This window comes from Suillus discolor (assembly GCF_016758755.1).
Source record: "Suillus discolor strain FC423 chromosome Unknown F5147scaffold_23, whole genome shotgun sequence".
Taxonomy (NCBI): domain Eukaryota; kingdom Fungi; phylum Basidiomycota; class Agaricomycetes; order Boletales; family Suillaceae; genus Suillus; species Suillus discolor.
This window is the reverse complement of record NW_024541270.1, coordinates 232,175-253,257: the sequence shown is the minus strand read 5'-3', so window position 1 is coordinate 253,257 and position 21,083 is coordinate 232,175. Positions and strand designations below refer to the sequence as shown.

Genomic DNA, 21,083 nt, shown 5'->3' with positions numbered 1-21,083 from the left:
ACATGTCATTGCGGATGGAACTTGAGCGTTACCACTGCATTGGGGAGATTCAGAGACTGCACATGCCAACGCTTGAGCGGGCTGTGAACTGTTGTGAATGGTTAATGAGGCCCATCACTGTCGCCGTGGCCGAAAATTGCCGGTACTTGCGACAAACGGAGGACGACGGTAGCCGTTCTACGTGTCGGTTACTGAGAGTGAGGCAACGACGCAATGATCCAGTTGGTGTCACAAACTTGGAGACTTGGATACAGGATTTAGAACAACGATATTATTAATCTGATCTGTCCCTCTGTCACGCGTCATGAGCCACTCACCATGTGGACAGTGGCGCTGGTGATATTTTAGCAGTAGTGCCGTTGCATAATGTTGGGTGACCATACGCACTGCGGCACAAGTACTGTCGGCGTGGAGCAACACTCGGAAACCTGGCACGTGCGATGACATCAATGCCCTCTCGACGTCATAACCTCGTTGGTGTGGTGTATAACAAAGAAAATACTGTACAGACGCTTCGTTCACTACATCATCATGTTTCGCAACGCTATTACCTCCAACGCGCGCATTTGTACTGTATCGTATACCCGTTCTATCCATGCCACGCCCGCTGCTAGCACGGTCACCGAGAAAGTGTCCGAGATGGCTGACAAGGTATACATCACCGCACGCCTCAGATTGTTGGTCCTTACAAGCTTGTTTGTTTTAAGGTGAATAAGAAAGTTGGCCAAGGTCTGGCGTCGGCCATTGAGACAGGCGAGAAAGCGGCGGGGAAAACCAAGGACACACTCGGTAAGCAAATGTTCAAGTTGGTTCAACGGCACAGAATCATGATGGTTCTATACTAGGTTCAACGACGGCTTCGGCAAAGCAGAAAACAGAAGACGCAAAGCAAGCTACCCAGGAAACCACGGAGCAGGCCAAGCAAAAGGTTAATCAGGTGAATTATCCCTGCCGTGCAAACAGGATGGGTTGTCAGTTGCTGATCTCTGTTCAGGCTGCTGCTGGCGCGCGAGAAACTAAAGACGACGTGAAGGGTAGGATGTCGAAGTAACCACCTCGCCACTGCCCATCGCTCTTCTGCATGCATGGTCAGCACGTAGTGACCAAGTTAGGTTAAACGTTTTTCACACCTTAATCATATCCATCTACACCGAAGAGCACACACGTCCACCAGAGTTGTCGTCCACCCCCACCTAGCATTAGTGTAATTGAATATAATGAATTATGGATTAACGATTCGGGTCTGAAAACACAATAGAAGGGTCTCAAGCTTCAACGGCAGAAGAAACGTCAGTTCACATGCATCGTGAAAGCATTTGGGTACCTGCTGTTCTAGAATTCTAGTGTGACTAGTCCTCAGCATCTGGAATCCATCAAATTGCAGCGGTCTTCTGAACAAACCCGAAGTTCGCCGCGGCTGGTCGGTCGATGTCAGCGATAGCCTCGGGAAGTGTTAAGTTTCAAATTCAAAAGCTTTAAGTGTGACGTCTCGCATAACTTGAGCAGAAGCGACCAGTTCAAGTTCACAGTATCATGCGAAAGGCGCACTGCAATGGAACCAGCCTGGGGGTGTAAGGAGTCGGTGACTAGGCCAGGGTGGAAAGATTGGAATGAACTTCGACTAAGGGATAAGCGTGACGGCTCGCCAACCCACGTTTTGACAAACGGTGTTATAATGGTGTTCGCGCCTCTGACATGTCACCGCGACTCGGACGCGCGAGGATTCAGACTCCGACTTGCGCACAAGGCGTAACTTGCATGCTACTTGGCATAGACGTCGCCTAGTATTTTTTGTTGACCGGTCACCGGTCAACGTTAACCGTGACGTTGCGGTCAACATCAAGTTCATTTTCCATTTGTTGATCAAGTTTATATTCGTCATAAACATTTTCAGCGGGATCGACCTCTTCCAGTCACACCACAATGGGATTACTGCATATTCCTCGCAAACTTGCCCCAAAATACCAGCAGCCCATCCGGTTGGAAGTAAGTGCGTACTATTCATCGTCGCTTTCAAAGTCGGTTCTAAGAAAACTGCAGAACCTGAGGCCTGAAGTTCGGCCGACAGAGTTATGTTTGTTGTGTCGGTAAAACAGGACAAGTGAATACCAGTCGCAGATGAGTACTAGTTCCCTCGGATTCAGTCATTAGTCCATAATTTTCCTATGACTCTCAGGTACTTCAAGTTAATAGTATAATTAGCTCAAAGGCCGGTCGCACCCCAACTAAAAACCTTCGAACCTTGAAATTGACTTTAACCAAACACAGCTCGTCCTACTCACGGAAAATTAAACTAGTAAGGATTTCCACGAGCTGCGAGTGCAACCACTGAGGGTCAGAGAGATCTCATTCATAGCAAGAATCCCGTTTAATGCAGCAGGAATACAACAGCCTGAATTCATGAAGAAAGGACTGTCTTCCGAATCTCTGTGGTCTCTGCGGCAATCTAGGATTCCTAAGTCCATCGGTCATTAGAATCAAGAGAACTATTTAGATCGATTCGCAAGAGTCAGACTCTCATTCCATCAGGAATAGTGCATGCCGCACAATATGCTCACGGTCGTTTGCCCCCGCTGAGCTACATTGCTTTAGGACTCAGGCTGATACCGATATGATCTTGTCCAGTCTCCTATAGTGACGCCTTGATCCTCCTGTGCTTTAATAACAAATCCTCAAATACCGGACATATGTTCTCAACGGTGTTACTGCCCTGAAGATAGTACTGACTTCCTTTCAGCTTGTTTTGTCTGGTAAACAGAATCGCCTGTCGCATCATCCGTCGAGGGTGCCCTATAGTCTGACCTAATACAGAGACATAGTCGATATGCTTCAGGGGCAGCTGGCGGAGCAGTCCTAGGTGCCAGATCTCAGTTGTCCAGGTAACCTCGAGAGATGAAAAAGGCCCAGGGCTTGCAAGGGCCCCGTCCGTAGGTGGCAAATCTATCCAGGTCCTCTGACGATACCGCCTTTTAGTGTCCGGAGCTCTGGTACGACACGCAAAAATAAACAAAGAGTCCGGGGAAGTGATATCTATCTTATTACGGTAAGCTATACTCAAGCCATCGGGGACAGACGATGTATGGATTTATCTCTCGGTGCCGATAGTGAGCTTGCTGGTAACTAAATGCATAGTTTTGCGCACTTCAGTGAGCCGGTGGTATGGGTTGCGGGGAAGCTTGAGAGAAGTATATGAAAAGCCGCCCTCCCTGGTAACCTTGGTAGATTCGGCTCGGCTCCTCCCTTGGTGATGGCTTGTGGTGGCTTGGCGGGAACACTAAATCGGTGGTTCGCAGACCAAGGAACTTTGGTAATTCTTGGCCGTCGTGATGCCAAGGCTAGGCAGACAAAGAAGCACTTGTAAGATGATTTGAACCCACTCTCGAGGATATAGGGAGTCTGGACAGCAAGTACCCTACAAAGAGGGTTACCAATGGACCGTTGTTCCTCCAGATCTGCACGACGCAGAGACATCAAAAGCATGGCACCCCGAAGCACAGTACACGCCGAAATGCAATCCAATACACTGAACACCATTAACAGCACCACGAGCCGAGTCGCGGGCCAATTGAACTTTGCTATCATCTGAACGACCCACTGAATTGCTCAATTGCTTACCCCACTATGATCTGCTGGGCAACGCCAACAAACAGCTCTCGCTCTCCACGGCTTGGTATTGTCCCGAGTCGGTCCCGAATTCTAATCAGGTGGGCGGGCTTGACAGCGACGAAAACGCGTGTCACACACAGAAATACATGTTCACAGAGACAGCTGGGCGCGAGGCATCGGCAAAACCACGGCATTATTGTAGTGTGGGGAAATAGGGTTTGATATACCAATATTATGTAATGCAAATTCATTTTGAAGTTTTGCTGCGGTGGGATGGGGATATATTGACTAATAGCCCCACAGGATGAAATCATTTGACTCTCGGGTCAGCGCACCGATTGCGGTAGCAATATCATATCCACTGCAACTTGGTCGCAGCTCTACTGGAGTCGTGGTATGGGTCCTGCACCGGTTAGTACGTATGAGTACTTCGGTGTAATAAAGGCAATTATAGCCGGGACCAGAAACGTAAACTAGACGAAGTCAAAAACCGTGGCGAATAAGTGACCTAAAAGTATTTATGAGAGAGTATGGGAGGCGAAATTTTATATTGACGCTTGGCTGAACAAGTTGCCTGAGCCGCCTGACCATCGGAAACCCAGGTGTATATCATTAGACAGTGAATCATTCGAGTGCCTTGCAAATTGGCGTCACCGGACCCTGATAATCCCTATTGAGGATTCCCTACCCTTGCCTCACGGTGAAATTCGTTCCTGTGGTGTTCATTAGGAGGCCCCCCCCCTGACATACAGCAATCACGGCCGAGTGTAGTCTAGTAACTAGATAGTAATAATTATCGTAAAATACATCAGAATTAGCCCTGAATATGTACCTTGCATAAATTCAACTTTATATCAAAAACTAGAAAATTTGTTGTTGCCAAGTACAACTCGTTACCATTAGGTACCTCACCATAGATCAAACTTCTCGAGCGCTCAATGATTGATATCACCCCTAGTAGTTAACCCTGCACCCAGCAGCTTCGCGGATTAATCGTGAAAAACCTTTTCAAGCGACCCGCTACGTGTTTCTGACGAACGGATCAGCTAGTTTTTGAACCGCCCTCGGAGGATATTGGACGCAGTCAAAGCCGTGAATGCTCGCCCACGAGCATCAAGAATGCGTGTAAGAGGGCGATTGAATTTTTCCATTTTTTTTCGAGGCCTCCCTCTCCGGAGGGGGGTCACGGATGGCTATGTCTCCACATGTATCCACTGTGACGTCCGGACCACCCCAAACCTGTGCATCGGCCCAGACTTTAGTACTAGAGTAGGAACCATCAGGGGTCCTCTGGTCAGGCGGTTGACGTCGACAAGAACAAAAAAAGTACATGCCATTCTGATTGGGCAGGTGCTTGGCACCAAATATCAAAAAATAGTGTATGATATGGAGTACTGCTAATATTAATGCATATGACAAGAGGTGTAAGCGGTGAGAAAGTGCTGGCAGCTAAACTTGAACACGAACGTGACTTGTTATTATACTACGAATGGTAATTATATGCAAGTAGGACCTAGCCAGCCTCCTCGGAATGTGTGATTCTGGACACGGTCTGTCTAATGTCCATCTAGGCCATGGAGATACGGTTATTCCCCGCGCTATGGGGATGGGATGGGCTTGACTACGATCGCCGCGCTCCGGGCCAATGCGGAGCATGAACCAAATGTTGCCTCACCACTGCCAGATCTTTGCGAGGGCTCTTAGATCCGAACGAAGCATGATGACATGATGGGACTTAATGCGGAAGTGACTCCGTTCATTAACGTGGTGCCAGCTGCCAGTTTTCAGTATAAAAGCATGCTGCCAAATCCCTGTCAGTCTAACAAGCCTCATCCGCTAAACACTCCAAACACTCCAAACACTTCTCTCTTCTACATTCCCCTTGAAACATGTCGCCTTTCGAATCCTTGAAGAGACTCTCCATCAGCAGCAAGGTATGTGGTTTAGCAAATCGGCAATGTACGGTCCGCCAATGACATTCCGCCCATTTGCCAGCTCTCTCGTCGTAGCTCCCACAGTTCCAAGTCCACTCGCGACTCAATTCAGGGACATCCATCACCCATGGACATCACATACGCTGTCGTACGTTTTGTAGTCGCTTCTCATTTTTCATTTCTGACGAGCCCATCAGGCGTTTTCTCCTTCGATGCCGCCTTCTTACCCAACTGCTGACAGAATCGCTCCTGTGGGCGGCGGCTATGTAAGATCTATATCTAGCTCCTTCAAGAAAGTAACTCATCGATTTTGTCATTAGGCCGAAATGCTCGATGACGATAACATGTCATGGGGCACACGCTCGTCAGGGCGCCGGTCTCTTTTTTAAAGGGACACAGCATTTTGTTGATGCATACCCAACCGAACCTAACTTAACGGTATCTTATGTACACTAATGGCAGAAAAAATGTTGTACGATAGTGGAAAACAAGAATTTTTTTTATTGCTAAACAACTGTTGTGGGATACTTGGTGGAGAATGACCTTCCGTGTGGCAAGAACGGGGATAGCAACATTCCCGCTGACATACGCGTCTGAGGGAAATCATGGGTCACACCTACGAAGATTAGGCTAGTCGAATTGCCGGTGTTGACCGGTCATGTTCAAAATAGAGGACCCAAGTTGAAAATGTTCAATTCTGAAAAAAAAAACTCCAGGTCTATAATGACTTTGGAAACATGGATTTCGTTTGCAATTTCAGTTCCCAGATGATTCAAATGAGTGGGATCGTTTCCTAAAGAGTTTTACTCGATGAGACCGAAACTTCGTAAGCGTAAGCACACAAGACAGTCTAACGGAGAATTGCACAGGTAGTCCAGAAATACATACCACTTTGCGAGAATCCTCCGAAGCGGGCAAGCATATGGGATTCTGCTTCGCATCTGCATGGTGTCCAAGAGATTATTGTCAGCGTGGCTCGCGACTCTGAGATATGTACACGAACTCGCATAACTGAGCTTGTGAGGGAAAGAGACCACCTTGCAAACTCGCTCCATGTCATATATCCAGATTGCCACGAGGCACCGAGGAAAAATACAATGGGCCCATCAGCAGAACGCGATGGGAAAAAAACGGGGACAATGCTGTAGCCCTGGGACGGCGCAGTTGCTTGCTGAATACTCACTCGTCTATTATGAGCCACAGACGCCTAAGGATTCCGGCATTCAGGTTTTTGATAGGATATAAGGTGGCACCCTAGATGGTACAGATCAAAACTCTCTTCACGAACCGAGTTGAGAGTGCAACTTACTTGCACTCACACTCCACGCCGTCAGCTTACGTCTAACTTACGCATCTGTTTGATCCATTGTCAAGTTTTCCACTGCACCAACTCTCATGCAACGTAAAGATGTGCGCAGCAGCCTCAGCTTGCCGATAGTGGTGTGGCAGCTAATTATCGACAGAATAACGATTTCCATGCCAGCCTTGCTGAACATGGAGTGAAAACGAAAGAGCCCCGCCTGTTCAAAAAAATTACCCAAGCCTTCAAGTCTTGTTTTGGAAAGGGCTTCGATAGTGCCGATGCTGTTTGTCCAAGCCCATATTATACAGCTAGTGAGTTTACTGACATGGACCATGTTCCCAGCCTTCCAGAAGAGACTACGTCAAAAGTAAAGATGCTGCAACTGGATTTGAAGGCAATGACGTTTATGGCGTGCGCTGCATGTTATGATTGTATGACTTACCTCGACTGACTGTCCATTAGGTCGAAGCAGAATATCTTGATGAGGATGATATGGGTTGGGGAGGCACCAGCCGCAAAAAAACGCCCAAACGGCAGAAGATGGGCTAGGCTAGGCTAGGCAATTCTATGCGGACAATATATGAAAAAACTCGTCCCTTTCATGTTATGTTATGCAGCGATTTGAGGTGGGGCCTGGTCCGTCTGAACATTTAATGGACACGACAATTAGCATTAATGATTGAATATTATACTCATGACCACCATAGTTTAGTACCAATACGTTGCCGATCATGGATGTTTGAATATCATGGCACCGAAGGGCTAGGTAGGACACGACTCCACGTAAACAGTAGTGTTGGATACCCGTTGGTAGGGTGGAAATTTTGGGACAACTTCTTCGTGGTGATTGGGTGCCAAGAGTCAGACGCTTATGTTGAGTATTTACCCATGTTTTGATCTGTCACGTGTGTGTTAACAACTAATAGAAGTTAATGTTGAGGTTCTATTGAATTCAATGCCTTTACCACCCGTCTTTTATCACTACTTCCGTACACCGCTACCATATACACGGACTCTCCTCCTCCAAGAAAAGATACATCAAATTCAGCTTGCTGCTCGCCGTTCATCATCTCATCATGACATTCTGCTTCTACTCGAGCACCGCCCAGTGTACACATCGGGACGCCGGCAAACCGAACAAGAACTGCACGCAGAACGTGCACGTCTAACATCGATTGGCGCAGAATTTTTCATAGCAGCGCGCGGTGGACAATTGACATATCATGGACCCGGCCAGCTCGTTGGTTACCCACTTCTAGACCTTGCTCGCACATCTCCGCCGATTGGCATCCGTGATTACATTTGCATAATGCAAAAGATGATTCAATCTTATTTGCTGCGGACGCACGAGATTACCCATGTACCCTCAGACAATACTGGCGTATTTTTGGACCCTGTGACAAAGATAGCAAGTATCGGCGTCCAAGTACGCCACCGACTCACGACGCACGGATTTGCTATGAACGTCACAAAGGAGCCTTTGGAGTGGTTTGCACAAGTTGTGGCGTGTGGGTTAGTTGACGTCAAGGCTGGGTGCATAACGGAAGCGAAAGGAAAGAATGTACGGGTGGAGGATGTTGTGCCAGGTATCGTTGATGCGTTTGGTACCTCATACGGGAGAGATATGGTGAAATTATGCCCCCAGAACGCTGGTGAGCTTGGAGAGGCTATTCTTGCACTAGAGGAAGATGCACTAGCTGCTGGGGGATGGCTGAAGGCACCTTCCCCGACCTAATAGAAGCAGCAATGTTCATTGCAGACGACCGGGGGCTCTGTTGATCGTTTCCATTCACCGTGCACTATGACATCTGCAGGTGTGATAAAGTCTACGTATGCTGCCAAGCAGCCTACAAGTTGAAAGTACATTGTGAGTATTGGATGCTAGAGCTCGCATACGTCAGGATACTTGGCACTTGTGGCGCACATTTGTACGTACCAGCTACTTGCGCGAGTATCGACTCAGCACTAAGATCTCATATCTCGAGTCTCAGCAGTACTGTGCTCCACCCAATGACGGTGGATGAATTGGCTTCGAAATTCATCGATTCATCCAGCAAGCATCAATTAACTATGACGGTATCATGAGGTGCATCTAAGCAGTATAAAATAGGTGCGGCCCTAGGCCTCAGGAACCGTTGTTGAGATAGAAGTCGAATATTTATTTTCAAATTCCTGTATCCAATGCCAGGTAACAGCGCCTAGTCCCGGACTCCATTTTCGCACAACGCTCGAACGCAACAATCTACATCGCTCACCAATAAAACTGTAACTTAAATGGCTTGTAACGATGTGACATGTGACAATAATGATGACTGCCGTCTCTGAGGTGATTCTGCACTTATCATGTATTCGATCTACCGGGACAATCATCTCATCTTGCCAAGGAATCAACAGTTGATTCAAGATGCTCACTATGTGATTAGAAAATATGGCTTGAAGTAGCTTTTCCGTTCAATGCCTATCTGGATCTTGTCGCAAGCTTCAAGTTGGAGTTAGATTCTGATAGCCGCTGTAAAATATGCAGGACCTAGGTGCGTTTTTGTTGGGTCCATCATACGCATACATACTTATATTTGATCTTCAACTCGAAGCCCGTCTATGTCACACCGTCAGTGTGAGGCTGCGCTGTGGACTGATCACCACGCCCCTTGATAGCAATCTTCGTGCGTCGTTTCTTAGTCTAACATTCCCTATATTTCACAATTTTACGCTAATTCCAATATGCGGGTGTGTATTGATCAACTCTACAAATCACTAATAACTCGCGCATCAATGTCAACGGCCATACTACACCAATGTGAAAGCAAAAATACGACTCACTAGGCAGAAAAACAAAATGGTCTGCCATGTAGGTGAGTCGTGTTATCGAGTTCAGGAAAATGTTGATACTCACGCATTGATTATAAGAGCAGTCAAGACTGTGGCATTGTGAGTCAGAAATGCAAGGCTTGACACATTGGTTGGCGCCAGCTGCGTAACCTTCAGTGGGCATGGCAGAGATCGATGATGCTAAAGCAACAATGACGGTGAGGGCAATTGCAGAGGAGAAACGCATTGTTTGTCACTCGGCGTGTGTACGAAATTCTGAAGCATGAAGGCGTATAACAGGAAGACAGCTGGCTTTTATATTGTTCTTTGGAATTCTTGTAGCGTGGATGTGCCTCCAAATGGATGCATGTCTACCATTAATATTTAATGCCAGCACCGCGTGAAACTGCATACATATTGCCAGCACTTGAAGCTTGAAGCTCAGGCCTCAGGCTCACTTCAGAGCAACGTCATCAACAACAACAAAACGCTGGCGTGTACTTAGCTGCCACTGTACTACGACCGGTTACTGTATATAGTCTACAAACCCCGAACAGAATGGTAGACGAAGCACGAATTCCAGGAACTTTGCGCTCACCTGTGGGAAAGCTGTCTGGCGCAACAAGTATATAGTCTAAGCCGCGGCTTGGGCCGGCGGCTTAGGCTTCGCAAAATCCAAGCCTAGGCCTAAGCCGTGGTCAGGCCATATCCTAGGCCTGGGCTAGGCCCGGCTCAATTAGGCCCGGCTTCGGCTGGCCCGGGGCTCAAAGCCGGGCCGGAACATCACTAGGTATACATGAGCTTGTAGTATGTATGCAAGTAGTAACAAATATGTGTGACATGTACTAGTTTCCCATGACATAGAAACCGGGTCTCTTAGACCCTTTATAGAGAGGGTGGCTTCGGGCCGCTAACACACTCGAATGTTCCGTTGTCGAAGTCGATCGCAGACAAGGACTTAGCGAAGGGCTTAGAAAAAGCTCACGTGGTTTTGTTATGCCCGAAAAGGCTCATGCGTCACGTTACTGTGAGAGGCCAAAGGATCTCTTGGGGCGTTGTTCTGGATGTCAAGTGCAATTTGACTCGGAGTTATTCGTCACAAGAAGGTAGAAGCTTGATACTGCGTGGAAAGACAAAGCTTTACTAGAGATTGTGTTACAGGTTGCCAATCTAACGAACCCAAGACGAACCGCGGAGCGGCACAAATCTTGAACAGTCTGATCCGCAATACTACGGCACTCGCCATCCGGATTACAGGGCTCCTGAAAACAATGTTAAAGATCCTGGACGTATTTGGGAAGACCGACACACTTTTCTGTGCTCCAATGTTGTTCCATGACCGATTGAGCTCGCTGAATTGCTGCAGTAAAGTTGGTGCCTCCATTGGCGTCAAGTAATTGGTCTGGAGAACTGACGAAATCGTGTACGAGGGCATTCGTAATGGAATGATCAAACAGAATAACACTGTATGAGTCGCGTCAGGCTACTTGTTGACCGCCAATTGCTGCAGCACGGGCAGACCAGAAGCTATATAGGGAAGACAGCACGAGTCGTTAGATGCTGCTCTTCGTCGCGCAGACCGTTTCGACCACAAGATAAGCTTGGGTGTTCCAGATGAAGAGGCACGAACCAAGTAAGTCCGTAGTGTCATGCCGTTGTTTGTTAGATTCAAGCTTTTGCAGAATTCTGCAAGTACTATGCGCAAAACTCCGGCTAGACGGTGACTTTAACTTTGCTGCCTTTGCCAAACTGATGCCTGGCTACGTAGGCGCAGACCTATCAGCCTTAACAGGTGCAGCGGGCATCATTGCTGTCAAACGCATCTTCAAATAGCTCACAGACGGCACGCTCGTCCTACCAGAGGCATCAGAAAATGTCGGCCAAGATACTCCCATGGCATTGGATGCGCCACCAACGCCCCCAGCCGATATCATGCCAAGTATAATACCATTTTTCTCTCTAGCATCCCAACTCTCTACTTCTTCCATCGCACACTTTCTCAGTGCACATCACTCTCCCCTCACAGCCGCTCGGCTCGCCCCTCTCTGCATTACTTCGGACGATTTTTACGCCGCGCAATGGAGGTTTGGTAGAGAATCAGCCGCGAGTAGTTGTCGTGTAGGAGGATTTCATTCGCGCTCAGGATAAGGTCGGTCCCAGCGTGTCTGCTGTGCAGCGGAGGAAGTATGAAGCGCTGCGAGCCAAGTTTTCTGGCCTTCCTGTGCGAACGGGGAAGGATGTCGATTATAAGTGAGCTATTAGGGCTGCTCAATTCTAGGGCTCAGTTCGTGAGCTCAGCCCAGCTGAGTTTACCTATCAAACTTCGACATTTTCAAAAGGTCCACAACTCTGCCGCTGACGCCGCTACGATGTAATGCGCGAATTCAAGCTTCGAGGGGCGCTCCGAGCCCAAGAGTGCGTCACGACGACAGGTCGAGAGATGGTCATGGTATTAATGTTTGCTCAGTCACCTCCATTTTGTTGCGAATATACTACATCTTTCAGAACTACAGTTGACGTCGGGATACGTGTTACACAAAACCGTCAGCCATTTTGGCGACAAGTGATACTCGGGCTGGATACGACGATACTCAGTAAGTTAAAGATAAAACCACCCTTTTCTTTTTAGTGTTGTCTTCATTCACACCTTGGAAGAACTTAGCACATGTGTTAGAAAATACCCTCGCCTGTGGTTCATCGGCCGAATCGAAAGCATTGAGGAGGAAACAGCAGCACATGCATCGGAGCAAGTGCCAATGAAAGTCGGTAACGCCAAACCCTAGTAGCTCAGTAATATAGGATCCGGACTGATCAGCACGCCCCTTGATAGCAATCTTCGTGGGTCTTATCTTAGTCTAACATTCCCTATTTCACGCTAATTCCAATATGTGGGTGTGTTGATCCACTCTACAAATCACTAGTAACTCGCGCATCAATATCAACGGCCATACACCACCAATGTGAAAGCAAAAATACGACTCACTGAGCAGAAAAACAAAATGGTCTGCCATGTAGGTGAGTCGTGTTATCGAGTTCAGGAAAATGTTGATACTCACGCATTGGTTATAAGAGCAGTCAAGACTGCGGCATTGTGAGTCATGAATGCAAAGCTTGGCACATTTGTTGGCGTCAGCTGCATAACCTTCGGTGGGCATAGCAGATATCGATGATGCTAAAGCAACAATATTAATGACGGTGAGGGCAATTGCAGAGGAGAAACGCATTGTTTGTGACTCGTGTGTGTGGGATCAGGTAATTCTGAAGGTGATAGTAGGAAGACAGTTGGCTTTTATATTGTTCTCTGGACTTCTTGTAGCGCGGACGTGCCTCCAAATGGATGTATATCTACAATTAATACCAGCACCGCATAAAACTACATGCATATTGCCAGCATTCGAAGCTTGAAGGTATATGAGATGATTGGCAAGTGTGGAACTGCTGAATATTCGCATTTCCAACCAGCCGTTGACTACTGCACGTTGTGATCAGCAAAATGGAGATAATTGTTCCTTATGCAGAGTGAACCCTGCCGGCTATTTCTTTCATCGAATTCCGGTGTAAACTAGTTTCCTTTCGACTGTTGAAACGTTGACGTGTGTGGCCAGCTGTGTGCAATCGAGTCAAGATGGGTATTAGCGGAGAGTAGTGTAGATGATCAAGTTACACAAGCCAAATAGGCAAACACGATCACCACTGGCTCCATTTGGTCTAAGGGGCGCTCCGAGCCCTTAGCGTCACAACGATAGGTCGAGAATTCGTGGTCATGGTATTATTGTTTGCTCAGTCTTGTTGCGAACATACTACATCTTTCAGAACTACAGTTGATGTCGAGATACATGTTACACAAAATTGTCAGCCATTCTGGCGGCGGCAAGTGATACTCGGGCTGGATACAACGATACTTGAGTTAAAGATAAAACCACCCTTTTCTTTTTAGTGTCGTCTTCATTCACACCTCGGAAGAACTTAGCACATGTGTTAGAAAACACCCTCGCCTGTAGTTCATCGGCAGAATCGAAAACATTGAGGAGGAAACAGTAGCACATGCAGCGGAGCAAGTGCCAGTGAAACGAAGTCGGTAACGCCAAACCCTAGTCACGCCCAGTAATATAGGATCCTGCGCTGAAGAAAACGGGTAGAGTCGGCAGAGATTTTAGAAGATGAAACACGTTCGAGTTCGACAAGAGCCCTCCTTCACTAACGTGGGAGTCGACTGGGATGGGTTAATTCTCGGCTTGGAAAGGAAGGCAGATGTCGATGACGAGATGGAGTTGCGGTGACGATACTCCCACTCCGCAGTGGTCTCCTCCGAGTCTAGGCTGACCTACGAAGATAGTCGTTCTTACCCCCAACCCACTTTCACAACTAGTATCCCCACCACAGTGAACCTTCCTGCCGAAAGGTACGTTAATCGGAGAACTCTGATACTTGATAGTAACTTGAGCGCTTAGTTCACCCAAAATCAGATCATTGAAGTAGACTATCATGCGCGTCTTAATTCTGGGAGCAACAGGTGCTGCAGGTGTGCTTCTTATCCAGGAAGCACTCGCAGCATCGCACACCGTGGTTGTATATGCGCGCTCGCCAGATAAACTCTCTGAGGACATCAGATATGACCCCCGCGTCACAATCCACAAGGGGGAGCTCGATGACAGAGAGGCGCTTTCATCCGCCATAATGAGCGTTGACGCCGTGCTGTCTGCTCTGGGGCCATCGGTCTCGCGCGGACCTATGCACCCGAAGGGCACACCTCTTGCGCGGGCATATTCTCTGATCATTGAACTTATGATAGGCCACCATGTGCATAGGCTACTGGCCCTTGGGACACCAAGCATAACAGACCCGAACGACAAATTCAGTCTGCGGATGTCTATAATAGTTAATGGCGTAGCCACCCTGGCACGTACAGCATACGAAGATGTTGTAGCCATTGGTGAGACTATTCGGACCCAAGGAAACGATCTGGATTGGACGATTGTCCGTGTACCCCTGCTAAGCGGAGCAAATGACAAGAATGTTGTTGTAGGTTATGTGGGAGACGGGAAAACAGGGATATGGGTAACAAGGGCAGGGTTTGCATCATTCGTTGTGCAAGAATTAGAGAAAAATGAGTGGGTGAAGAAGGCACCGTTGATCACATTGCCTTGACCCTATGAATCTTCAATCTTTGCACGATCAACGTAGGACTATGCCAATGATCGCGTAACTTTGTAAATCCATTGCCAAGATGTAACATTGCACCATGATGATCCGAATCTCCGCGCGACAATGTTAGCAAAGACAGACATTTCTAGGAGGTAAGACGGGCATGTTCAAGGAAATCTGCCCAATTAAACTCCTCGGGCTGTTCGTGGAACTGCCTGAGTAGCTTTTCAGCCTTCTGATCCCCCTTCTGACTACTATCTTCACTCTCATTGCCCCACAAATAAAACTTTTGCACGCCCATTGCAAGCAGCTGAGCGTCAATCTGACTCAGTAAAAAACGGGCGGCTGGCGTGCCTAGACTTGGAACAGCGGCCGCCGTAGCTGCTGATGGCGTGATCTCGCCGCGAAGTAGCACTATTCCATGCGTCTGAGCAAAGTCGGGGTAGAATGTTAGAATGAGATACGGGGTCGCGAACGACTGTCGAAGCTTGTACTCTTGGAGCGGTGTAAACAAGACCGTCGCTGTCTGGGGCAGGGCGGTTGCGTTACTAGGAGGGGCGCGAGAGAATAGGTCGGGACCGGTGGCAGATGGAGGCAATGGGGGAGCGTGAAAGTCCCATTGTAGAAAATAGAATTCGTGGGCGACCGCACTTTCTTGGCCTTCAGGTGATACGGCTGAAGAGCCTTCCCGAGGGACAGGCATGACAAACATGGGATATTGCTTTCCTATGGCAAGCATTTTGTTATAGAGTTTGATCGGTACCGATGCACAGATAAATCCCCTTCCCGTGCCTCCTGTGCGAGAGGCATGATAAGTCGTCCACAAGGCCGAAATTTGCTCCGCGGTATGAGGAGTTGACATCAGCCTTTGGACGTTTATGACAGATTCTAGTGCCTGAAAGCAGCGATAAATCAGTCCCGCACAGGAAATTATGACACAGGCAACACTTACTTTCACCGGAGAGCTATCTTTGCGGACGCTTGAAGTTCCTGATACCTTGCTTCGAACCATTTCTGAAGGTGACTTGTTCAACCTTTGCGGATGGGCCTGCGACAGTCGCGCTGACTTGACATTAGCCACTTCCTTACGACGAGCTGCTTCTTTTGCACGCGTTCTCAGTTCAGATAATTCTAATCCCTGCCTGGTGATGCCAACGAGTGTTGACAATGAGGATATTCCCAGAGTCAGAAGGTCATGTCCAGGTAGGCACAATGGAAGAACAAGAAGGAAAAGTCGGATCAGTTGTCAGTACATTGTCACGAAATTGGGCACAAAGGAGGACACATCTCACTCTTGTGCTTTTTGCTGAAGCCTCTCTGCATATTTAGATTCGTATAATGGTGTTGACGGTCCCGCATGAAGCCATCTAGCCACAGCAAAATACCTGCTAGCTGATCGACGACAAACAATGGCGTGAAGGCGTAAGGTGGCCGGAGAACTCTGGAGCCATAGCATGGTGTATTGTAAATGGACCGTAAAGTTTTATGGTGAAAAGAGTTCAAAAGACGCCCACGCAATTGCCAGATGGGGATCAGGCACAATAGGAATGCAACCACTACCTGCAACCACATATGGGACAAATAATTGCAATAGGCGTGCGCATTGTCTGGCAACTGGGCGTTACAACCAACTCCACGTCTTTTGTTTTCTTATTATCACAATCCAACGATACCAGCTCATCCACAAGATACCCCACTCATTCAATCTACACTAACAGACCAGTACCATGAACACCTCTCCCGCACACATATGCAAAGGCAGCTTCCTCACTCAACTTTTTGCGCCGTGCCGCAGGAATCAAAACACGCATGTCGAGCCCTATATTGTTCATGCCGATGATGCACCACCACCGCCACCTCCTCCCAAAGATTACAAGTGGGCATCAGCGTCTACACGACGTACTTTCCTAGGAGAAGAATACAATGGCAAGAAGTCCCTCCTGTTCGATGTCGATCTTGACGTCCTATCGCGACCACCGCAGTCTACCTCACAGCCAATCCCCATCATCCAGAAAATGCCGCCACGAATACCTGTCAAGGTGAATTCACCTCCTACTATGCCATTAACGCCCGAAGAGAAAGAGCGCCGTAGATTGGCTGCGCAGCGCCAATCCCAGCTGGAAAAAGACGCCATGCTGAGGGAAGAACATGAACGCCAAGAGACGAAACGGCGTGAGAAAGTGGAGCAAGAACGCTTACAGCGTGAGGAAGAAGAGGAAAGGAAAGCAATGCTGCAAGAGGAGTTGCGGGCTGCAGCGCTCAGAAAAGCGAGACTGGAGAGAGAGAGAAGAGAAACAGAAGAACAACAATTGCAAGAGCTACGAGAGAGGAGACGGCTAGAGAAAGAGCGCAGGCTGCAACACACGAAGGAAATGGAGCGGTGGCGAGCAGAGCAGATGCAGCGCGCCGAGTCCCAGTACAGTGAGAAGGAGGAAGAGCGTAGAAGGTCAGAAGAAGGGAGACGCATGAGAATTGCTCGCATGAACGAGGAATTATTCTCCACCAGCAGGGCAGATAAGATGGCAGGTTGGGTCACGGTACAACCGCCCAACACGCTGGCATGGAAGAGGCGATATTACACATTTGAACTGAGCCATGCAGAATCCAAGATGTTGCTATACGGAAATCCAAGGGTGAGCTCAATTCATTCCCATTTCATTCGAGTTTCATAAATGTTTAGGAGGTCGTCAAACCCCTCGACATCCTCCCTCTGTACGGACGGATTGATTCACTTGCAGAATGGTACGAGGGCTTCGAGGAACTAGAAGCGATCCCCCATTCGTTTGCTCTGCGCTTCGTCGACGGCGTCGAATGGCGGATGTTCGCAGATTCAGCAGGAGAGAAGGTACTAGTCCATCCTATTCGAGCTCTATTTTGGCTTACATGGTGGTTAGGATCGACTGCTGGGGCTGCTGAGTGAGGCGGCGGGCATAATCTTGTGAATTTCTGTGAATTTTTATTTGTTAACTTACAAGACACGGCAAGGGATGATATGAAATGTGTATTACTAGTAGCAGAGTCCACATGTAGTTTTTCTAGCCCTTCAGCTGGATATGGAGGTCAAACGACACATTCAATATGAGCGAAAGTGAGTACTGACATACCGGTTGCCGCTAGTAAATTATACAAGTAATACTTACGGCGAGTTTGCTGGATGCGGGGATTGATGCCTAGGTATTAAACCTTCTAGTCTTAACTTGCACGCAGAGCCTCGTCAATGGTACAGTGCTGGTGTTCTTCGAGACATTCCAGGCTCAGCGACAGACATAAGAGCTCTGGCGTTTAATCGTCAAAACATGACTTTGTTCAAAGGAACATACATACTGAAAAAAGCTCTCATGAAAGTGTCGCTTCACAGTTGACGCCAAGCCTCCGACGTGCGAAGATCATACAGTCAATCGCTTTCATGCTCTTGAAGCTGGACATGGTTCAATAACGTTCAATGACGGTCCATTGAATGTACTGAAACAAATAACGAGCGTCTACCAAACATAACCAAACAGTGACATTCATTTCTTTCTAGTTGTTCTACAATACTTGCCAGCTGAAAAGTACCTCACGTCCTCGCTAGTGGAATGTTTTCAGTGATCGTGCGCAGCGCAGCTCAACGACGCGCCCTTCCAGCACTCCGTCACTTTTCAACACCACCTCCATCACCTCCTCAAAACCCGCCCTCTTCACCTCCGACGTCACTCCCAAGCCTTGACTTCCAACCCGTGGAACCAGAACCAGAAAAGACTCAGCGCACCGGTGCAAAATCATCCAAGGACTCGCTCTCGAGTATAGAGCGAAAAAGACGATTTTTGGGACGTCTGTCTCTTGGTGTACTTGCAGTTGCTCTCGGTGTGCAAGTCGTGTATCTCGGTAGAGATTGGGAGACGGATGAGTTGAAGGAACGGAAACAGGTGCGCCTATAGTTGGAACTCGCTCCGCCCTTATTTATTTTTGAACAGACTGTGGAGGAGGCTCCGTCAGGAAGGTGGGAACGAACGAAGTCGAGGTTTTGGGAGCTGTTTGATGTACGTGACACCATTAATACCATGACACATAAGCTCGTAAATTTATTGATCACGTCGACAGTACCTCAACAAACCCCAATGGCCAGAACTACTCCCGCCACCTCTCCCAGCTCCCCATCAAAAACCGTACACCCTCCTGTTGTCCATGGATGATCTTATTATTACCTCAACTTGGGATGTAGGTTGGTTCGTCTAAGTTCAAAACGTCGCTGATAATATCTCTATCCTCAGCGACAGCAAGGATGGCGGACAGCCAAACGCCCTGGCGTTGATTATTTCCTTGCCTACCTGTCCCAGTTCTACGAAATTGTGATATTTACAACCCAGCACCATTATGTACGTATTATCCCCATTAGCACCAAAGTCGATGCTCAAAACCAACAGACCGCTATGCCCATAATTGAGAAACTTGACCCATATAATTTCTTTATCACTTATAAGCTTTTCCGCGAAGCCACACGATCAGTGGACGGTAAAATTGTCAAGGTAACTCTCATCATCTGTTAATCTTCCACTTTACTTTCTTCGTTGACTATCGTTAAAACCTTGTTTTCTCCTAGGATCTTTCTTATCTCAATCGTGACCTGTCAAAAGTTATCCTCCTTGATACACACCCGGAGCATGTAAGCTCACATCCCGAGAACGCCGTCATCATCCCCAAATGGACCGGTGCGCCCGGAGACAAGGGCTTGATTGCCATGATCCCCTTTTTGGAGTGTATGTTCACACCTTTGATCCTTCTCAGTTAACCTTAATCGAATTTTCTTGTATAGCCATTGCGATTTACAAGTCACCTGACGTGCGGCCCATCCTCCAAGCGTATGCTGGAAAAGATGTTGCTATCGAATACGCGGAGAAGGAGGCAGAGGCAAAGCAAAAGCATATCGAGGAGTGGAAAAGTAAGGCGCGTGGATTATCCAAAGGCGGGTTTACGCTGAGCGGCATGTTCGGCGGCCCAACTGAAGTCAGTTTGTTCTTACTCCCTTCCCGTGCGACGACTGACTTTTACCATTCTGCAGTCTTCGCGCTCGCCTATCCCTTTGACATACCTTGAGCAGAAACGCCTTGAGGCGCAGCGGCAGTATAAAGAGGAGCAATCGTACATCGCGACGCACAAGGACGAGTTTGAACGGCTGTTGGAGGAAGATAGGAAGGCGATGGCGCGAGAGATGAGTGGGAGTTTGTGGAGCGTGTTGGATACGATGGCGGGGAAGAAGGCGGATGCAGCGAAGGCCGACGAGGATACAGCAGTGAAGGCGAATGCGGAGGGAACGAAAGTGCAGGTACAATAGACAGATTGTGATGCACGCGACTAGACTGGAGTTATTTACATCTAGGCATACATATTGTCATTATTGCTCTCCACTCTTGCACTGCCCTGGTCACCAGAGCACACCATCTTCTACAGCCAGCAAGTCTCATTGGTTTTTTCCATCTTTTTCTTTCTTTGTGAGGCTGTTACATACTGAAAGAATTGCAAATGCACATTGCCATACAGCGACTTGGGGTCCACAGGGAAGCCACCCCATGCACTAGGACGTGATGCACGTTGCTGTGCAGTTGACCATTGGTTACTAAGTAGTTTGGTACAGCCAACACCCTTGACATTGACTATGATGCAAGACGCGATTCCTACAGGTCAAAGAACAGAGCTACTTCTGAATGATGCTGCTGTGATCATGATGGGAGGCAGGGCCATTGCATTATAGACGCAGGTTAAATATATTTCACTTATGACCAGAGGTGTGACTTTGTGATGACACTTATTGTGAGTCACAATCGACTCGCCGTCAAACTACACACAACCTACAAACAACTCAGTGCACGGTCAACAATGACCACGTTGCTCAACGAAAGATCACAAAAGCCAAGAATGTCATAGTACATGGGTACGGTATTCTGTGGTGGTATGGGCAACGGCATGCAGTACACAACGCTCGTCAAGTACGCATGCGATGCGGCACCAGACTTTGCAGACGATCATCGCACACTGCGGGAAAGGATAAGCCAATGCACAGAGAAAAACAGGACAGAGAGCTAAGAGTAAGCTGTGTAAAATACAACAGCGACAACACTCAACAGCGTGCAGAAAAGATAAAGACCCTGCAGTTTGATGATCGTTGGCAACATCAAGCATCAAGGAACAAATGACGGGAGGTTCAAAAGGCAGATCGTACATAGCTGGGGACAACTGGCGTCACGAACAACCTGAGAGAGAAGAAGTGGGACCTTTTCACAGAGCAGGAAATTGAATTCGGCGGGCCATCA

The 21,083-nt window shown here is 48.0% G+C and overlaps 11 protein-coding genes across 11 annotated transcripts; 6 read left to right on the top strand and 5 right to left on the bottom strand.

The window, feature by feature from the left end:
* Positions 1 to 531: 531 nt before the first annotated feature.
* Positions 532 to 1,051, top strand: F5147DRAFT_652245 (uncharacterized protein; the record flags this gene model as incomplete). The annotated part of the gene is made up of 4 exons (XM_041433606.1): positions 532 to 651; positions 708 to 789; positions 846 to 937; positions 995 to 1,051. 4 exons carry the CDS (start codon positions 532 to 534, stop codon positions 1,049 to 1,051), a joined length of 351 nt encoding a protein of 116 aa, XP_041293587.1.
* A 1,537-nt stretch (positions 1,052 to 2,588) lies between these two features.
* F5147DRAFT_760603 (uncharacterized protein) lies at positions 2,589 to 3,822 on the bottom strand (the record flags this gene model as incomplete). The annotated part of the gene is made up of 5 exons (XM_041440485.1): positions 3,616 to 3,822; positions 3,378 to 3,523; positions 3,143 to 3,335; positions 2,728 to 2,984; positions 2,589 to 2,671 (listed from the first exon to the last, which is right to left on the bottom strand). The coding sequence occupies exons 1-5, from the start codon at positions 3,798 to 3,800 to the stop codon at positions 2,589 to 2,591; spliced, it is 864 nt and encodes a 287-aa protein (XP_041293586.1). The 5' UTR covers positions 3,801 to 3,822.
* Positions 3,823 to 7,791: 3,969 nt separating this feature from the next.
* Positions 7,792 to 9,066, top strand: F5147DRAFT_635049 (lipoyltransferase). Its single transcript, XM_041432879.1, has 2 exons — positions 7,792 to 8,771; positions 8,835 to 9,066. Exon 1 carries the CDS (start codon positions 7,799 to 7,801, stop codon positions 8,576 to 8,578), a length of 780 nt encoding a protein of 259 aa, XP_041293585.1. The 5' UTR covers positions 7,792 to 7,798; the 3' UTR covers positions 8,579 to 8,771; positions 8,835 to 9,066.
* A 547-nt stretch (positions 9,067 to 9,613) lies between these two features.
* On the bottom strand, positions 9,614 to 9,911 carry F5147DRAFT_691648 (uncharacterized protein). The gene is made up of 2 exons (XM_041437152.1): positions 9,737 to 9,911; positions 9,614 to 9,684 (listed from the first exon to the last, which is right to left on the bottom strand). The coding sequence occupies exons 1-2, from the start codon at positions 9,896 to 9,898 to the stop codon at positions 9,631 to 9,633; spliced, it is 216 nt and encodes a 71-aa protein (XP_041293584.1). The 5' UTR covers positions 9,899 to 9,911; the 3' UTR covers positions 9,614 to 9,630.
* An 855-nt stretch (positions 9,912 to 10,766) lies between these two features.
* Positions 10,767 to 11,129, bottom strand: F5147DRAFT_530157 (uncharacterized protein; the record flags this gene model as incomplete). The annotated part of the gene is made up of 2 exons (XM_041430066.1): positions 10,767 to 10,910; positions 10,959 to 11,129. Coding segments are annotated over 2 exons (315 nt in total), but the record flags the coding sequence as incomplete, so codon positions are not given.
* Positions 11,130 to 11,544: 415 nt separating this feature from the next.
* On the top strand, positions 11,545 to 11,905 carry F5147DRAFT_772931 (uncharacterized protein; the record flags this gene model as incomplete). Its single annotated transcript, XM_041441398.1, has 2 exons — positions 11,545 to 11,769; positions 11,795 to 11,905. The coding sequence occupies 2 exons, from the start codon at positions 11,545 to 11,547 to the stop codon at positions 11,903 to 11,905; spliced, it is 336 nt and encodes a 111-aa protein (XP_041293582.1).
* A 679-nt stretch (positions 11,906 to 12,584) lies between these two features.
* Positions 12,585 to 12,925, bottom strand: F5147DRAFT_691643 (uncharacterized protein). The gene is made up of 2 exons (XM_041437151.1): positions 12,722 to 12,925; positions 12,585 to 12,666 (listed from the first exon to the last, which is right to left on the bottom strand). Exons 1-2 carry the CDS (start codon positions 12,873 to 12,875, stop codon positions 12,590 to 12,592), a joined length of 231 nt encoding a protein of 76 aa, XP_041293581.1. The 5' UTR covers positions 12,876 to 12,925; the 3' UTR covers positions 12,585 to 12,589.
* A 967-nt stretch (positions 12,926 to 13,892) lies between these two features.
* On the top strand, positions 13,893 to 14,870 carry F5147DRAFT_147572 (NAD-P-binding protein). The gene is made up of 2 exons (XM_041428270.1): positions 13,893 to 14,053; positions 14,103 to 14,870. Exon 2 carries the CDS (start codon positions 14,137 to 14,139, stop codon positions 14,797 to 14,799), a length of 663 nt encoding a protein of 220 aa, XP_041293580.1. The 5' UTR covers positions 13,893 to 14,053; positions 14,103 to 14,136; the 3' UTR covers positions 14,800 to 14,870.
* Positions 14,871 to 14,941: 71 nt separating this feature from the next.
* F5147DRAFT_772929 (ATP11 protein-domain-containing protein) lies at positions 14,942 to 15,808 on the bottom strand (the record flags this gene model as incomplete). The annotated part of the gene is made up of 2 exons (XM_041441397.1): positions 14,942 to 15,691; positions 15,749 to 15,808. 2 exons carry the CDS (start codon positions 15,806 to 15,808, stop codon positions 14,942 to 14,944), a joined length of 810 nt encoding a protein of 269 aa, XP_041293579.1.
* A 524-nt stretch (positions 15,809 to 16,332) lies between these two features.
* Positions 16,333 to 17,779, top strand: F5147DRAFT_691638 (uncharacterized protein). The gene is made up of 3 exons (XM_041437150.1): positions 16,333 to 17,429; positions 17,477 to 17,641; positions 17,691 to 17,779. Exons 1-3 carry the CDS (start codon positions 16,524 to 16,526, stop codon positions 17,736 to 17,738), a joined length of 1,119 nt encoding a protein of 372 aa, XP_041293578.1. The 5' UTR covers positions 16,333 to 16,523; the 3' UTR covers positions 17,739 to 17,779.
* Positions 17,780 to 18,367: 588 nt separating this feature from the next.
* Positions 18,368 to 20,241, top strand: F5147DRAFT_836585 (HAD-like domain-containing protein). The gene is made up of 8 exons (XM_041444010.1): positions 18,368 to 18,701; positions 18,750 to 18,815; positions 18,877 to 18,993; positions 19,047 to 19,151; positions 19,200 to 19,301; positions 19,376 to 19,532; positions 19,589 to 19,779; positions 19,835 to 20,241. Exons 1-8 carry the CDS (start codon positions 18,372 to 18,374, stop codon positions 20,105 to 20,107), a joined length of 1,341 nt encoding a protein of 446 aa, XP_041293577.1. The 5' UTR covers positions 18,368 to 18,371; the 3' UTR covers positions 20,108 to 20,241.
* Positions 20,242 to 21,083: the final 842 nt, after the last annotated feature.

Coding starts and splice junctions, on each gene's coding strand:
- F5147DRAFT_635049 (XM_041432879.1), top strand. CDS start 7,799: ATGCCTTTACCACCCGTCTTTTATCACTACTTCCGTACACCGCTACCA.
- F5147DRAFT_691648 (XM_041437152.1), bottom strand. CDS start 9,898: ATGCGTTTCTCCTCTGCAATTGCCCTCACCGTCATTGTTGCTTTAGCA. Junction 9,685..9,736: donor ACTGCTCTTATAATCAATGC/GTGAGTATCAAC, acceptor CCTACATGGCAG/ACCATTTTGTTTTTCTGCCT.
- F5147DRAFT_691643 (XM_041437151.1), bottom strand. CDS start 12,875: ATGCGTTTCTCCTCTGCAATTGCCCTCACCGTCATTAATATTGTTGCT. Junction 12,667..12,721: donor ATGCCGCAGTCTTGACTGCT/CTTATAACCAAT, acceptor AACACGACTCAC/CTACATGGCAGACCATTTTG.
- F5147DRAFT_147572 (XM_041428270.1), top strand. CDS start 14,137: ATGCGCGTCTTAATTCTGGGAGCAACAGGTGCTGCAGGTGTGCTTCTT.
- F5147DRAFT_691638 (XM_041437150.1), top strand. CDS start 16,524: ATGAACACCTCTCCCGCACACATATGCAAAGGCAGCTTCCTCACTCAA. Junction 17,430..17,476: donor TGCTATACGGAAATCCAAGG/GTGAGCTCAATT, acceptor ATAAATGTTTAG/GAGGTCGTCAAACCCCTCGA. Junction 17,642..17,690: donor CAGATTCAGCAGGAGAGAAG/GTACTAGTCCAT, acceptor CATGGTGGTTAG/GATCGACTGCTGGGGCTGCT.
- F5147DRAFT_836585 (XM_041444010.1), top strand. CDS start 18,372: ATGTTTTCAGTGATCGTGCGCAGCGCAGCTCAACGACGCGCCCTTCCA. Junction 18,702..18,749: donor AGTTGAAGGAACGGAAACAG/GTGCGCCTATAG, acceptor ATTTTTGAACAG/ACTGTGGAGGAGGCTCCGTC. Junction 19,152..19,199: donor TTACAACCCAGCACCATTAT/GTACGTATTATC, acceptor CAAAACCAACAG/ACCGCTATGCCCATAATTGA.